This window comes from Protomyctophum bolini (genome assembly GCF_963924005.1).
Source record: "Protomyctophum bolini genome assembly, chromosome: 20".
Classification (NCBI taxonomy): Eukaryota; Metazoa; Chordata; class Actinopteri; order Myctophiformes; family Myctophidae; genus Protomyctophum; species Protomyctophum bolini.
Genome location: NC_137881.1, coordinates 39,362,887 through 39,379,854, shown reverse-complemented (window position 1 = coordinate 39,379,854; position 16,968 = coordinate 39,362,887). Strand labels below are relative to the sequence as shown.

The 16,968-nt window shown below is 42.9% G+C and overlaps 1 protein-coding gene across 2 annotated transcripts; it reads left to right on the top strand.

The window, feature by feature from the left end:
* Positions 1-139: 139 nt before the first annotated feature.
* LOC308335378 (uncharacterized protein) lies at positions 140-15,094 on the top strand. 2 transcript variants are annotated; one of them, XR_013966001.1, is made up of 14 exons: positions 140-446; positions 930-962; positions 1,076-1,378; positions 2,508-2,819; positions 3,206-3,523; positions 5,139-5,162; positions 5,340-5,449; positions 5,543-5,665; positions 7,057-7,244; positions 7,882-8,081; positions 8,188-8,397; positions 9,925-10,077; positions 12,805-12,902; positions 15,076-15,094. XR_013966001.1 is itself a non-coding variant. In XM_080792395.1 (12 exons), the coding sequence occupies exons 1-12, from the start codon at positions 212-214 to the stop codon at positions 10,059-10,061; spliced, it is 2,193 nt and encodes a 730-aa protein (XP_080648521.1). In that variant the 5' UTR covers positions 140-211; the 3' UTR covers positions 10,062-11,634. The 2 variants fall into 2 exon arrangements, 1 of the variants encoding a protein (XP_080648521.1); XM_080792395.1 differs by lacking the exons at positions 12,805-12,902; positions 15,076-15,094 and having other exon boundaries at positions 9,925-11,634.
* Positions 15,095-16,968: the final 1,874 nt, after the last annotated feature.

The following is a 16,968-nucleotide window of genomic DNA, read 5'->3' as shown; positions in this document are numbered from 1 at the left end:
TAACTGCAGTAGAGCATCTAGAAACCTTCTGCAAAAATACACTCCTCACATCATGTTGTCAATAAGTTGTGTGTCATACTGATGAGCTGTTTCGTTGCTTATCTCTTGCGTTGCAGTCTTGAGTACTGCGGAGAAGCCTATCAGCATAACAGGCCATGTTGGGGGAAAAGTGTCTTTCCGGTGCTCAAAATGGAAAGTCTTGACCGACACTATGTACTCTCCAAAGTACCTCTGTAGAAGTCCATGTGGCAACTATGAAGACATTATCAAGGCAGAGTTTCGTGAAACTGTAGTAAGCGATAGAATCAGTTTGACCAACGCAGGAATATACTTATTGGCATCCATCACCGAACTCAGGAGGTCAGACTCTGGAACCTACTTGTGTGGACTGGAGAGAGCATTGATGATGGATTCATACATAGAAGTGCATCTTGATGTTCAAGATGGTAAGTCTCTGCTTTAATATACTGTACGAATGAACTGTGCATCATGTTTACACTGCAAGTTAAAATATTGCTTAATTACTGTTCTGTATTCCATTCTCTTGAAAGGACTACATTGTTGATGTGTCAAAAATAGGGATTGACCCACAAAATTGACTTCCCATAGGGGACACAAAGAGTCTCCTTTGTGTCTCCATAGGGAACCACCGCTGGTCATCAAATTATTGGCTTAGGAAACCGACAAAAATATAAATAAATGTCCATGAATTCAAGTTCCCATGGGCTGATTAATCAATAATAAGAAAGTCTGCTATTTTCACTATTTCTAAACTTATTTGAACATTTCCCATGTTGGTATTTATACTGGAAGTGGTTTGTGGTACAACATAAAAACATGCCTTGATCATTCCTCCTTTGGTCTCAAACATGCTTCCACGTACTAGCTGTTGCACTCAACCTCATTAATCTGATCATTGTTCCCTTCAGCTCTCCAGGTTCAACCAACACTCCACACAGCAGGTAGTCAAACATGAACAAACAACTACACATCATTGTAAGCTAAAACAACAACAATTTCTTCTCATCAAAGTAATATTACATGTTTTATTACGTATGCTATTGTCTCTGTACAGAGCCTGGCGATGTCAGGTTGGTGGGAGGAAGCAGTAACTGTGCTGGTCAAGTGGAAATGAAACACCAGGGCGATTGGAGACCAGCGGCTGATTTGACATCTAGCTGGAACCTGACGTCGTCATCTGTGGTGTGTAAACAGCTGGGCTGTGGCTCTGCTCTTCACACAACGTGGAGGTCCAGTTCTGGACGTCAACCTGTATGGTGGATTACATCTTCCTGCGTTGGATCTGAATCTGCACTGGAGAAGTGTGTAACGATGCAGGCTGGTAGTTCTGGGGACAGACTGGAGGTGATCTGTTCAGGTAAAAAAAACAATAACAACACAACACACTGAGACTGATAGGCTATATACTGTCTATACTGTAATTTTGTCTGTCTGTCTGTCTGTCTGTCTGTCTGTCCGTCCTGTATCTTTCCATGGATTGTCACCTTGTAGTTGTGGAAAGGCTTGTATGTTCCAATGAACCTGAGAGTGATGCCGGTAGGGTCACCCATGGTGTTAAGGTTGGAGCGGAGGTCCAAGACTAAGGCCTCACTCTCACTGTTGCAACATGCATACAACATTTGTCTTGTGCCTTGTCCGTGTTTAATGGCCGCCCCCCAATGCATGTCCAATGGAAGTCACATGGTTTGACAGAACATTTTTGTTTGATGTGGGGGAGGGGAGCACAACACAGTCATCGAACAAATGTTTTGTCAAACCACGTGACTTCCATTGGAAATGCATTGGGGCGGTTATTAAACATGGACAAGACACGAGACAAATGTTGCATGCATGTTGCAACAGTGTGAGTGAGGCCTAAGCATGATCCAAATACGGGGCCTGGGAGCACACAAGCTCTGAAACATGGTGACACTGGCAGCCCCCTGCTGGCCGCCCCCTGTAACCAATGTGACACATGTAGATCGGCAAATTTCAAATGGCTGCTGAAATGTAAATTATATTAGGGCTGAAGTGGTTACTGTATGTTTTGTAATAATACAAACAAAAATCTACAAAGTAACTAGTAACATTGTAGTGGAGTAAACGTATAATATTTCTGAGATGTAGTGGCGTAGAAGTAAAACTACAAAAAATAGTTGTAGCCTACGTATAGAGTTAAATGCACTTTACACCTAACACTAACCAGCTGTTTGAAAACCAGGAAGAGACGCCTGCTCTAGACGCCTCTTGCCACGACAGTGTGCCTCCATGCACCCTTGAACAAATATAACCTTCTTGATTCGTGAATCACCTCTGTCTTGTTACAGATCCGCTGTTTCAGCCAATCACCTGTTTTGTCACCGATCTGCCGTTTCAGCCAATCACCTGTCTTGTTACAGATCCGCTGTTTCAGCCAATCACCTGTCTTGTTACAGATCCGCTGTTTCAGCCAATCACCTGTCTTGTTACAGATCCGCTGTTTCAGCCAACCACCTGTCTCGTTACAGATCTGTTTAAGCCAGTCATCAGCCTCTCCCCCTCCATGAAGAGGGTTTCCGAGGGCCAGCAGCAGGGGCAGCAGCAGGTGATGGAGGGTTCTAGCTTCACCATCAGCTGCTCCGTCAAGCCACAGCACCCCGGAGGCTCCTTCCAGCTCACTGGAGCCAACCACACCCAGCCAGCCGTCAATCACTCTGCCAACTTCCTGTTTGCTGCAGCAGACCACACCCACCAAGGGACCTACAGCTGTGTTTATCACGTCAATGTTTTCGATCGTAACGTCTCCTCTGAGAGCGACTTCCTCCATCTCACTGTCACAGGTGAGGTGACCTGAATGAAACTCTTCACACTGTCCAACTCATGGAAGTGACATCACCATGACAACCACCATGTTTGTTTTTGAGGGGCACTAGCCCTTCCTACATCCAGCTTTTGGTTACCGTCCACAAATTTCGTCTTAAACACATATTAAATTCCCATTGACAATGAATGGAGAATTTTACTTCATAGTGTCAAGTGTCTGAGCATTGAGCAAATAGGCATAGTGTCTATTTTACGTCATAATGATGTACGATGATAAGAGCGCCCCTCACTTCACACGGGTGTGATTTTGTGATTGTTCACAGCAAGCCATTGCTTGTCGTACATTAGTATGTGTGTTCAAATAATATTCCTTTAAAATGTTTATTCTGTTGTCTCTGTACAGAGTCTGTTGTCAGGTTGGTGGAAGGAACCAGTGACTGTACTGGTAAACTTGAAGTGAAATACCAGGGAGACTGGAGACCAGTGGCGGTTCCGCTGGCGCTTCTGCTTAGGTCTGGCTGGAACCAGAAGTCATCATCTGTGGTGTGTCAACAGCTAGGCTGTGGCTCTGCTGTTTACACAAAATGGGGTCCTGGTGGTTCTACACGTCAACCTGTATGGTGGATTACATCTTCCTGCGCTGGATCTGAATCTGCACTGGAGGAGTGTGTAACGATGCAGGCTGGTAGCTCTGGGGACAGACTGGAGGTGATCTGTTCAGGTAAAAAAAAAAAAAAAAAGACTTCAACAATGTTACCGTCTCATATAGAGTATGCACATGCGTCACTTGCCCCCCTCATCTAGACTGAGTGGCAAGACATCGAGCAGCAAGACATTGGAGTTTGGATGTGCTCGTTGGAAATCACTCAGCGGTCCTGCGTAGCACCTGTTTCTAACTGGCACATAATGCAGGAAGCAGCAGGACGTTGCGCTCTGGAAAACAAGCGCTTCCAAACTCTTACACTTTGAAAAGTAATTTCTCGACAGAAAGTATCTCATAAAATGTACTGCGTTGGATTTTGGGGAAACGTTGACGTCCAAAGACACAGCCTTCTGGACTGCCAGGATGGGCACTATTCTCTTTGAGGGAGTTGCCCTTCCTGGTTTGTGCCTATAGGAACATTAAGAAGGAACATGCATGGGGGCGTGAGGCGGTCTCCTGTGGGCAAGTTTTTTATTCCTAAAATATAGCTCAGGAAAGCAGCGCTCGTTTTACCCCGCCGAGCCCTGCCCTACTATTAGTAGCCACGGAAAGCGCCGCCATCCTTCTAATACAAACACAAAACCCCTTTCTGCCAGATGCCTCGCTAGCCTAGTGGACTACTATGCTGACTTGCAATCCATGCTTCACGTGTTCAAATCCCCCTTTTTCAACAACTGCTGACTTTTTTCCCCCGCTGGACAATATAATAGTTTTTGGATTGTGGTTGCTGAGGGATACGATAATAGTTTTTGGATTAAGGTTGGTGAGGGATACGATAATACTAATAGTTGCTTGCGGTTATGTTTAGGTTAGAGTTAGAGATAGGGTTAGTACTAGAAAAGAAACTCACGAACTGTGACGATAAGAGTGTTCCAGCAGAGGTGCTAGAGGTGCATGAGAGTTGCTGACCCTGAAGTGAAATAGTAAAAAGAATATATAATAATATATAATATAATAATCACACGTTATGAGCTTTCTATCTAGCACCTCTGCTGTTCCGGCGGAGACCGTGCCATGCGCCCGTGCATGTTCCTTCTCAATAATAATATAATAATAATAAACTTTATTTATAAAGCGCTTTTCGAAAACAATGTTTACAAAGTGTCAAGGGATAACCAACAGCAATCAAATGAAATGCATAACATTGACAGAATAAGACAATAATATAACCAAAAGCATATTATACATACATGGACATGAGAAAATGAGCAACAAGATACATTTAAGAAAAAGGCTTTAGTGTACAAATATGTTTTCAGATGTGACTTGAAAGTTGACACTGAGTTAGCTAGCCTTAAAGCCAGAGGTAGGTCATTCCAGAGTCTGGGTGCCAGAGTCTTAATGTTCCTAGGTTTGTGCACTGAAGGTCTGTGTGACCAAATCACAAAATGCGAGCCAACCTGTTAATTTACAACAAGCTATTGCTCGCCAGCTATTTTCATTTCATGTTGAGCTCTGATGGAAATTACTCAGCAGTTACTCATTCCCATCCTGGGGCAAATAAATAGCAGTGAAGAAGAGGAGAAACGATCGAAGGACATGCTTCCCCTGTATTTCAACAGATAAACCACAAATACAACCAACCAGCTGTTGTTACACTGAAGCTCATGTAGTTTGTCATGTCTCTCCACAGGTCTCCAGGCACACGACACCACAGGTCGGTCGGTCTGTCTGTCTGTCTGTCTGTCTGTATGTCTGTCTGTCTGTCTGTCTGCCTGCCTGCCTGCCTGCCTGCCTGCCTGCACAGAGTTATTTGGAATGAGATAGTCTTGCTTTTGGCTTTGTGTATTTTTAAAAGTAAACCAACTCAAATGTAATGTCTCACCTTATCCAGAGGTGGAGCCCTTCCTCATCTTAGCCAACCAGGGCAACCTGATGATGAGCAGCCTGGACGGCTCCAGCTCCACAGTGTTGATAACCACTGGACATCACAACAGATTCTATGTAGGCCTAATCCTATACCGTATTCTACACTGCTTTTTGACATGCTGGAATGTATTCCAGTCTGAGACTAACACAACTGCTGTGGTGTGATAGGACTTCGAGGCTGCTTGGGCTCTGGACTTTGACTATCAGCAGCAGATGATCTACTGGATAGGTCTGTCGAAGCAGCATGACGGGTCGATCCTTGCCATGCACATCACCGGCAGTGACATCCAGGTCAGTGTGACAATGACAACATTGGGCCTAACGCACTAGCCTGTAGTGGTGCTGTATAGTGACCTTTTGTTTTCATAACCCATTAATCAACGAAAATTGTGAAATTACACTCGACTGACTGAGAGAGAGAGAGAGCTGACGGCCCCTCGTTCCTGTGTGAGTCGTAATAATTATTTGGAATTAACTGTATAAAACGTATAGCCTACACATTATGTGACTTGCCATAGCTACCTGTCTCGGACCGGTTCACTTCACTCGTTTGGTTTGTGTGCGCACTGTGCAGCAGTGGCTCTGAAGCTCTCCGCTCGAGACGAATGAATAGTCATGCAGTGCTCAGTGTAGTTTAGATTGTTGTACCTGTACAGCACACCCAAACTGGCCGCTGTACATGCTCACAACGTGATGTCGTGCTGCGACGCGTTGTGAGCTAGTATAGATCTGCTATGATTCTGTGTGCCTGCACATGGCACCACGCTCAATTTAGTGCAGATGCGCTCATTATTGCGCTGATGATGCAGCATTCATGGACCAGTTGCAGGCGGTCTAATGATGATTTAGAGTTTTAGAGGTGAAAAGGGAATTACAGACGGTAATACAGACGTGAAATGCATGGATGGTAATTTCTACCTCCGGCTATGCAACAACTGATCTAAGTTTGGCGATATTGCGAAGGTGATTAAAAACAGGCACTGCACACAGAGTTAACATGCTTATCCAGGATCATATGGGTGCAGGCTTTAGTTCCGACATACTATTGATCCGAAACCTCAATCCTAACCTAACCCTAACCGCAAGCACGGGAGCAGAGCATGTCGGACCAACGCTTTTTCGCATCGCATCGCATGTCCCCCCGCTTCGGAAAAGCGTGCGCACCCCGATCATATAGCCTGATCTAAAACAATTCCAAGGTTTCTGGGGTCGGATAAAATGTTTGTGGTCGGCAACATCTGCAGCAACCTTGTCTGGGGCAACTTTTCTCTGCATTTAATTGCCGATTCTGCATTTGATGGCCGATAGACATTCATGGAAAGGCTTGAATGAGCAGTAAAGCTAATGTCGTCGCCATAACAGTGATAAGAGATACTGCTGGTTTTTATAGGTCCTGGTTGGCTTTTAGCTGGTTTTTATAGGTCCTACGGGAAGCAAATGGATATTAAATGAGTTGCTTTAGCAGACAGTTTGAGGGTCCAATGGAGTTAAGAGGTTTTGTCCGAAGCGCTTTTTACTACTTTCCATTGGTTAATTTTTTTTTTTTAACCAACACACAGACGTAAAGGGTGTTCAATAGCACTCATGATGTATGCAAAAAAATGATTTAGTCGGTTTCCTCCCCGACGATTATGTAATAATGAAGATATATATTCATGAGTGCATGTATGGTTCATTGACAGGTCATTTTCGACCACGTGCGTGGCATCTCGGGTCTGGCTGTTGACTGGGTGGGAGGTAACCTCTACCTGTGTGGCTTGGGTGTCATACGCGTGGCCAAACTAAACGGGTCGTACCCAAGAGTCCTGGTCAACACTCATGCCCTGATCAACTCCAACCCATACGCCATAGCTGTGGATGTACGCCACGGGTAAGAACAAGATCATCATGAACCTCACACTGAATTCATCAAGCATCCTGTGAAACACCACGGACACAGGGAAACTGAATAAACACTGTTATTTCAATGGTAGTGGATGGAGAGAAAGGATTTTTGTCAAACCACACAACGGCAACCAATGGGTGCGAAGAGGGGCAGAACCAGGTTTGTTTCCCTGCCCAGATCCCTGTTTTTGAGTGGTGCAACCACTCCAAGGAACAGCAATGTCCGTGTTCACCTACCTATGTGTTGTTTCACCTACAGTGTATGTGTCCGCCAGTATGTGATGTTAATGAGCACCAGTATGACTATTAATACCAGTAGGGGTGCTGTTGTGCCAGAAACAGAGAGAGAGAGAGAGAGAGATAGTGCTGCACGTGCTGCACTGTTGCCTGCTAATGACAGAGAGAGAGAGGGCAAGGGAGGGGGGGAGGGGAGTTGCACCACTCAGTTCACACGGGTGTGATTTTTTTCTACAGTGATAGAGTGATGGGGATTTCATTCATTCATTCATTCATTTTAGTTGGTATGAACTCTTCAATATTGTATGTCCACTATAGTCATTATTGTACATTAGTATGTGCATTAGTTGTGAATAGTGACCCCTGACACAGTGTCTCCCTGACAGATACTTGTACTGGTCAGACATAAATAACAACAACATAGGGAGGATGGGGATGGACGGCACCGACACGACGGTCATCGTGCAGGATAAGCTCTCCTGGCCAGGCTCCCTGACGTTAGACTACGTCAATGATCGCATCTACTGGACCAATGGGAGGACACGCATTGAGTGTGCCAACCTGGATGGAACCGACAGACACACAGGTCTGTCTTGCACCCACGCATGCACGCACACACAGATTTTAATACATCCCGTTACTGCATTTTACTGCACTGTGAATCTTTTGGTTCTGTATGTGCGTCTGTATAGTTGTCGAGGGTCAGCACAACATCATGGCTATTACTGTGTTTGAGGATCACATCTACTGGACACAGAGGGCGCCATCGACGCAGTTGGAGGCCAGCTCCATCGACAGAGCCAACAAGACTCATGGCATCGACAGGACCAGACTCATCGACATCCACCACCCGTCCTTAACATACGACATCCGCATCTACCACCCCAACAGACAACCTGAGGGTCTGTATACCGCCTGCTGTAACACTCTCATTATTACTCTACGTGCTGTATTTAATGTAATGTAATTGTATTATTTGATATGTTATGAAAAGTGTGGACGCCGCTTGCTTCCATTTTTAGGCCGCAATTCCCCACCGCGAAATAGCAGGTCTTGGTCTAACATGTCACAATGTAACGTATACTGTGGTGAAGTTGTAGATCGGCTATATGCTATTTCAGCGCCATTTGTTTTTCAACCCCACCCACCAAAATAATAATAATATATAAATACATAATTAATAATAATAATAATTCTGCCACACTAATAGACAGCGCAAAACCCCATCCTTTGTCCGCCTTCTCCTACCAAACCACACCGTTTGTACACATCTCACCATGCACAACACCAACAGCATGCCTGTCCAGACATCAACCACTACTTTGCATCCATGCAACTGTCATATTTACAGTACAATACCCATTTATATGGAAACACATTCTTGCGCAAGACCACCAGCCTACGTCAAAATCGTCATCACTTTGCCCAGTTACGCCAACTCCGTTCACTTCATGGGGCCAGTCCAATGGCGCATTGTAGTCTGCGGCCTTCACAGTGACACGCGCGTTACATGAACCACGCGACCGGGATGATTTCCGACCCCTCAATGTCCAACCTCGCTGCCTCTGCTCCACACCAGCTCATCCTAAGTCAGCCCCCTCCCCCTCTGGCTGCTGTGCCGGACAGGCAAGCTCTCCACCTCACCATCGACAAACACCACGTCGTGTAATGGCCCCTACACACTATAGGAGTTTTAAAGTTGTCGGCGAGTCATCAGATCGTTGTGCATTTCACACTGCAGGAGTCTCTTTTTTTATTATCGGCTGGCATTATATTTTTGTGGCTTTCACACTAAACGATTGATCGCTGACCAGGGATCACACACTGCAAGAGTTCACCAAGATGTGATCCAGACCCGATACATGTGTTTTTTTATTCCAATTAATTTTGACATGCACGTGCAGGATGCCGTGATACAAACGCGAGACCCACACAGGGCGCATCTCTCGCTCTCTCTCTACGAGTGTGTGTGTCTACGATGGCCAGCCAGCCACACACACACCACCTCTCATCTCATTTATTTCCCAGTCCCACCACGTATTCAAAGTAACCTGTGTGTGTGTGTGTGTGTGTGTGTGTGTGTGTGTGTGTGTGTGTGAGTGTGAATGTGCGCGCAACAACAGATAATAATAATTAATAACCCATCCGTTTCTACACAATACTGGGTTTACAAACAAAGCTGCAACATGAAGTGTCTGTCAACTCCCGCAATTTCCTTCTTCCCATATTACGCTGCAACGTAACTGGGATGAGCCGAAATTCTATTAATAATAATAATAATAATAATAAGGAAAGAAAGACTGGTGTGCCTTATGATGTTGAGTCTTGATGTCTTGGGTTACAACAGGTTTAAAAAGCACTGTTGTAACATATTTGGTGTGTGTTCTCATTATTCCTTCCATGTGTGCATGTTTTCTTTACCCATGCAGTGTCTGGTCATCCATGTCAGACCAACAATGGAGGCTGCAGTCACCTGTGTCTGCTCTCACCTGGAGGGGGCTACAAGTGTTCCTGTCGCACAGACTCCTATTTGACAGCTGACAACAAGCAGTGCATGACCTACTAACTGCACTGCCAGCCAGGTGATTCACCTCAGCCTCACTTGTGTTACGCTGTCTGACTTTATAGTCCGGGAGCTGTGGGGGTGAACGTGGTTTCGTCAGTAAATGTAAAGTGATTCTTGTAGCTTGAGGTCACCTATAAGAATTCAAGAGGGTGCCCAATGATATACTGTATAGCCTAGTACTACTACTATGGCGAGAGCCTTGTCCAGTAGTGTATACCAGAGTACAATTTTGGGTAATGTCTCCCTTTACATGTTGTTTTGAACCCATACCGTATTTCAATGGGCCCTACACTGTAATGTTGAGTGACTCACATCACATTTCTCATTCCTTCTATGGTCTCTGTAGGTGATCTGATGTTTAAGGACTGTGATGTTTAAGGACCCCAGTGTGAAAATCTACTAGTCCTCTTAATTCAATATCTTCTCTCTTGTAGCCATTTTGTCCACAGTTTGGGACACAATTGGTTGAGAGATATACAGTATATACTCTGGCCCTGTTCGGCTTCCCTGCCAGTAGGTTTGTTTGGGACTTCCCAACGATATCTCCTTTAAAACCAAAAACAAAATGTAACAAAATGTAAAAGAAAAAAAAAGTAATAAGTAACTTACCATGAAAACTTATAATGAAATGGGATTAACTGCTACCTATTTGTGTCCTGTACTGGATCCCTGATCTCTTAGACTAGTGTTGTGCGTATTAATTTTATCTATTTTGTAGGGCTATATCTTGTTATTTGGGATTCATTATGCAAACTTGTTATGCGTGTATACTATTGCCTTATGTTGGAGAAATGGTTACATGTTGATTGGTATGAGCTCAGGTGGTTCTAGTCACCGCTCATTAGCCTATCACAGAGCTCAGGTGGTTCTAGTCACCGCTCATTAGCCTATCACAGAGCTCAGGTGGTTCTAGTCACCGCTCATTAGCCTATCACAGAGCTCAGGTGGTTCTAGTCACCACTCATTAGCCTATCACAGTGGAAGCTGTAGTATTCCTGAAGAAGAGTAGAAACCAGTGTTGCAGACTGTAAGAGTACAGCTACACGACTCTGGGTGTTTTTTGAAACGCACATTTCTATGTGCGTTTGGGCCTTTCAGCCAGACGCAAACGGCGTTTTCGGCCACTCAAACGGAGGTTTTTGGCAACGGATAAATAAGTGGAGATTTTCGAAAAGATCCGGATGGTGGAGCTGTGTAGTCATGCAAAACGGAGTTTTTGAGGAAGGATGACGTCACCTCCCTAGTCGCGCATATTCGTTTTGTTGCTTTTAACACTGAGCATGCGCATCAGTTCATGGGTTGAAAAACGAACAACTTCCGGGGTGAACGCGAGGTTACAATAGAAACGACAACAAACACGATGGCAGCTAGCGCCACCCACCGTCCTCACCATCTAATACATGTAACTCAAACCCGATTCTGCCAGCTGCCTCGCTAGCCTAGTGGACTACTACGCAGACTTGAAATGTTTGCTTTTCTTCGCTTCGCTGGTTCGCGCCCCGCTGCCTCCGTTGTTTTTACAACCGCAGACTTTTTAATAGTTTTTGGATTAAGGTTGGTGAAGGATGCGTTGCTCCCCTGCTTGCGGTTATGTATGCAAGCAGGGGAGCAACACATCCTTCACCAACCTTAATCCAGTCTTTTTAATGCAACCTTAATCCAAAAACTATTAAAAAGTCTGCAGCTGTAAAAACAGTGGCGGCAGTGGGGCGCGAACCAGAAAAGCAAAGCATAATTACAAGTGTGCGTAGTAGTCCAGTAGGCTAGCAAGGCAGCTGGGAAAACTGGGTATGTGTTTATATTAGAACGTGAGTTATAAAGTTGCTCACTAGACGGAGCCCTGTCTGCACGTACTACCGGGTTACGTGGGGGATTTCTCCAAGAAAACCAGCTCACCGCGCATGCTCAGAACATTTTTCTATTGCGTTACATATTTCTTATCGCCACCTACTGGCATGGCATGCTTGTTGGAGTCAAAAATGATCGTTTTGGGTTGTATGTGTGGACACAGATATCTTTGTCATATGGGCCCCTGCCCATACGACAACGGAGTACGAAAATATCCGTTTTATTAAAGATTGAGTACGTATAGCCCAGGCCTAAGTGCTGTCATTAAAATGCTTACTATAAAATACTAAAATTGCTCAAATACAAAAATTCATGGTCAAAAGTTCATAAAGCATAATTCATAATAATGTCATGAATGACTCATGATACACAATACACAAGTGGTTCATTATTGATTTTATATGAGGTTAAAAATGTAAAAACATGACGTGATAACTTTCTGAGGCAGAACAAAGTTCCCTATCTGTCAGTAGCTAGCTACACCATGATTGATTGATTGATTGATGCATGATTGTATCGGCATTGCACACAGGTGGTGCAAACATTTTTGTCTCACTCACTCGGATTCTGGTGTAACTAAGGAGGCTCTGTACACTTGCACTTGTTACATCGCACTGCCAAAGTTATTTAAACACGTCTGAATGCCAAGGACAGACGGTCAAAGACATTCTAAAGGGTGGTTACTGGTTACATACTTGTATGCAACTCAAGAGGAATGAAGAACCTCTTTTACACAACAAGCGGCCAACGAGGTATAGGCCTATATCTCTCTTTGTTGTGTGCATCATGCATTTCTACATGTAATTGTACTTTTGTATTTTAATTTGTTTGATCAATATTATGTACTGTTATGTAATTTGTTGATTATCGTTTATTATTTTGTGTGAACATACAGTTCTCACGGCATGGTGGAACAACTGAGGGATGAGAAGAATGCCCGAATAAATGTCAGTTTATGAAGAACCTGATGTGTCGTCAATGTTGTGAGAAGAGGTACAGGACTGTTATTTTCTCCTTGTATTGCCATTTGTCCAGCACCCATGGGCTATAGAGCAGGGGTTAGTACGTGTCGTACGAAGCCAACTCTTGTCGTGACAAATCATGACAACACACACAATATTTTGGACCAAACAAATAATTACAAAGAAGAAAAACAACAAAAAAAAGTGTTGTAACCTGCCGTTGTGCAATGTTGTTTAGACAGTTAGGTTCATTGTTTACCTTATATCCAAAAGTCCAAATACAACATGTTTAGATAGCATAGGCAGAGAGGCCAATAGTTCTTATAAGAACAGTGAGTCAACAGTCTGTCTTGAGAGACTAGTATAGATATATAGGCATGCATTGCCATTGCAGGACACATTGAGAGAGAGAGGGAGACACACACACGCACGCAGAGAGAGAGCAGTATAAGGCGACAAGAAGGGATACTGCTCTTGTCTTAAAGGTGAGATATTTTCCATTTAAAATTACACATCACAGGTTTACAGGAGTAAAGTTCTATCGCTTTAGTTAAGAGAAAGGGAAGGGAGAGAGACCAATCAAAGACACAATGATGTACATAATTACACATAGTAGCTATATGTGTTACTCTGTTTAATAATAATAATAATAAATAATTATTATTATCATTATAGACTATAGAGTGATTTGTTATTCTGCCTCATTCTGGCATAGACGCCTGTTTGATTTGTAGGCCAGTCAATCTAAGCTAAACACTTCAAAAGAAACCGCAATAGTAATTGTTCAAGGTTTTTTTATGATCCTTATAGGGTCATCCAAATAACATTCAAAATGGCATATTAAAAACGGCCACATGCCATCTTCACAAATGTGATGAGGATGAGGTCATGTTGGGCAAGTGGCTATATGGCCGAATTTAGCTCAAGGATTGTTTTTCGTGCAAAATGAATGCTTGCAATGGATTCAGAATCATGAATAACCCCTAGTTTGACATGTCACATGCTACTTTTAAAGCATCATTTAAATAAATAACCCCTAGTTTGACATGTGACATGTCACATTATGGCACAATTCAATTGGCTTTATCGACATGAGAAAAACATGCTTTCCACAAAGCAATACAATCAAAATCAATTGATTTGAAATGGTCAGAATATTCCATATATCTGTTTCTATGTACCGAGGTCACTCTGTGCAGAATACATACAATGATTAGTATAGTCTTTATTGTTCCATTTGATATCCTAACACAGCATCTAGCATGTACCTCAACCTCACTAATCTTGCTGTTGTGTTTGTTATAGGCTAGGTACTTTGCACTCTGTTGTGCACGCACGCACACACACACACACACACACGCAGAGTTACTTCTACTTGTGTTTTTGAGTGGTGCAGCCACTCCAATGTCCGTATATCGATGTCCCTGTATGTATGTGGTTTACCAACAGTGGCGCTTTCGAGCTTCACACTGCATAGGTGCATGATGGGAAGCTGAGTTTTAGTGTAACAGTACAGAACAGACTACCAGACGCAATAGCATTTGTAAGAGCCAAAGTGGTTAAAATGTGCAATTCATATTTTTCTTGTTTTCATTATTGTCTTATTATTGCATTTAAGTATAATGTTGGTGAGCAGCTTTCAATGCTTATATAACTGTTTCGCAGTTAGTAAAGAGCGCCCCCTGAAGTTTGAATTAATGCTTTATGATGCGCAGCTGAGGAGGGGAATTATTTTGTTATGCAAGATGAGGAAAAGAGGGATTTGGAGACGTATAGTTTGACTCGTGGAACTCGACAGTTTTGACCGCAATTATCATCAGACAACATTACAAAAGACATTTCTGTACAGTGTTTGTGCAAGAAAATGACTACTTTTTATTTCGTTTTTGTGTGCATTTCCTGTACTGCAATTTCTTTCACTAAACTCCACTGCCAACATAATCGCTGCCTCGGAGTCTGTGTCTGTGAGTACTGTGGTCCAGTTTCTGCCCTTGGATATAGCCTACAAATACAGTGTGCCCCACCTGTGCATTACGTGTCATCTCAAAACCTGTGTCAAACTGGCGAATGTGGCTATTAGAAATCTTGGAACATTATTGTTTGGAAACAAATGCCACTTCAGCATTTGTTCACCACCAAGGGTCCCTGTTAATATGATACATGATGTGCGTGCGTGTGCTTGTGTACGTGTGTGCATTGTGCAGCTGACGCAGCAGACAGGATGAAGATGGCTCTGTGGCTGGTTGGGACCTACCTGCTGCTTTTCTCTGCACCTCTCTGTGCTCTCCACACAACTGGTAAACAAAAAATCACACTGATGTGTCTTTGATGAGTTGAGGGGTGGGGGGGGGGGATGCCACATGACGTCACAGGGTGGGTTTATGGAGTCAGTTCAGTCTCAAAAGATTCACAGTAAATAACACAGATTTGTAACTCACAAGTTCAGATTTGCAACTCACGTGAGTGAATTTGTGTTTCACATTTGTGTTTTGTATCCACAAGTTCAGATTTGTGTTTTGTATCTGTGTTTTGTATCTGTGTTTCGCATCTGTGTTTTGTATTTGTGTTTTGTATTTGTGTTTTGTATTTGTGTTTTGTATCTGTAATTCGCATTTGTGTTTTGTATCCGTGTTTCGCATCTGTGTTTTGTATTTGCGTTTTGTATCTGTAATTTGCATCTGTGTTTTGTATCCGTGTTTCGCATCTGTGTTTGAAACACAAATACAAAACACAGATGTGAAACACGGATACAAAACACAGATGCAGATTACAGATACAAAACGCAAATACAAAACACAAATACAAAACACAGATGCGAAACACGGATACAAAACACAAATCTGAACTTGTGGATACAAAAGACAAATGTGAACCTGTGAGTTCACTCACGTGAGTTGCAAATCTGAACTTGTGAGTTACAAATCTGTGAGACCTTTGAGACTATTTTTGAGACTCTTCTGACGTTGGGCGTTAACGAACGTCATCATTGGCTGAGGGAATCTGTCAATCATTCTGATTGACAGATTCCTCCACAGGATAGGATTAGGATTCCTCCAATCCTATACATTGTGAGGGGGGGGGCTCCTTTTGCACTGCATCGATGCTTGGAAGAGCTTCAGTTAAAATTAATATTAATATTAAAATGAGGAGCATCTTCAATATTAAATATATAAAATATCAAATATTATAATATTCAATATTAAATATATATATATATATATATATATATATATATATAGTCTATATAACATTTTAATAGATTATTATTATAATTCACAATAGTGATATTCAAACTATTCAAATCATTAAGGTTATAGGGTTAATTTAATATATCATCCACTTGTGTTATCAATCTCTTAAAGGTGCTGTAAGAGAATCTTTCGCTTAATAACCCCAGGCTACATATTATTCTGGGGGAACATTAGCATTAATTAACATAAAATAGCCGATCTACAAGCTCACAATACAATAATGCATTGCGATGTGAGCTTGTAGATTGGCTATTTTGAGGCAAAGAAATCAGTAAAATACAGTAATAGTCTTGTAAAGAAGTGGTTCCCAATATGGGGTCCGGGGACCCCCATGGGTCATTGCAGTTTCAGGGGGTCCCCAGCTAAATGATATTTTGGAACCAAATGGACCCTTGCAGGTCTGTAACACTTAGAGTGTACAAATGGAACCAAATGGACCCGTTTGTTTCCATTTGGTTCCATTTGCACACTCTCAGAGTAAAATCAACATAGATTTTACAAAATAAATTGAGGGTCCCAGAGATAGAAATGCATAATGCATGTCAAACTGGGGGGTCCTTGAAATTAAACGGGTTGAGAATCACTGCTATAATCTTCTCTTATGGGGGTCCCGACCCTGGCATATCTTTTCAAATGGGGGTCCGCGGGCTAATAAGTGTCAAGTTTAAGTATAACCTTTCAGTTTTGTTAAAGCCTTCTGTTGGTACAGGGAATAAGGTAGTTTAGTTCTGGGGTACCCTGTACATGATATTGCATGTGGTTAATGTAATACAAAAAACAATCACACCCATGTGAAGTGAGGGGCACTCTTATTATCTTACAACATCGAGGAGGGAATTCGGTATA

What these genes read in the sequence shown, in the direction of transcription:
- LOC308335378 (XM_080792395.1), top strand. Translation starts at nt 212, where the DNA reads ATGTACTCTCCAAAGTACCTCTGTAGAAGTCCATGTGGCAACTATGAA. An exon ending in TCACCGGCAGTGACATCCAG is followed by an intron (nt 5,666 to 7,056) that starts GTCAGTGTGACA and finishes GTTCATTGACAG; the next exon opens with GTCATTTTCGACCACGTGCG. An exon ending in CCCCAACAGACAACCTGAGG is followed by an intron (nt 8,398 to 9,924) that starts GTCTGTATACCG and finishes TTACCCATGCAG; the next exon opens with TGTCTGGTCATCCATGTCAG.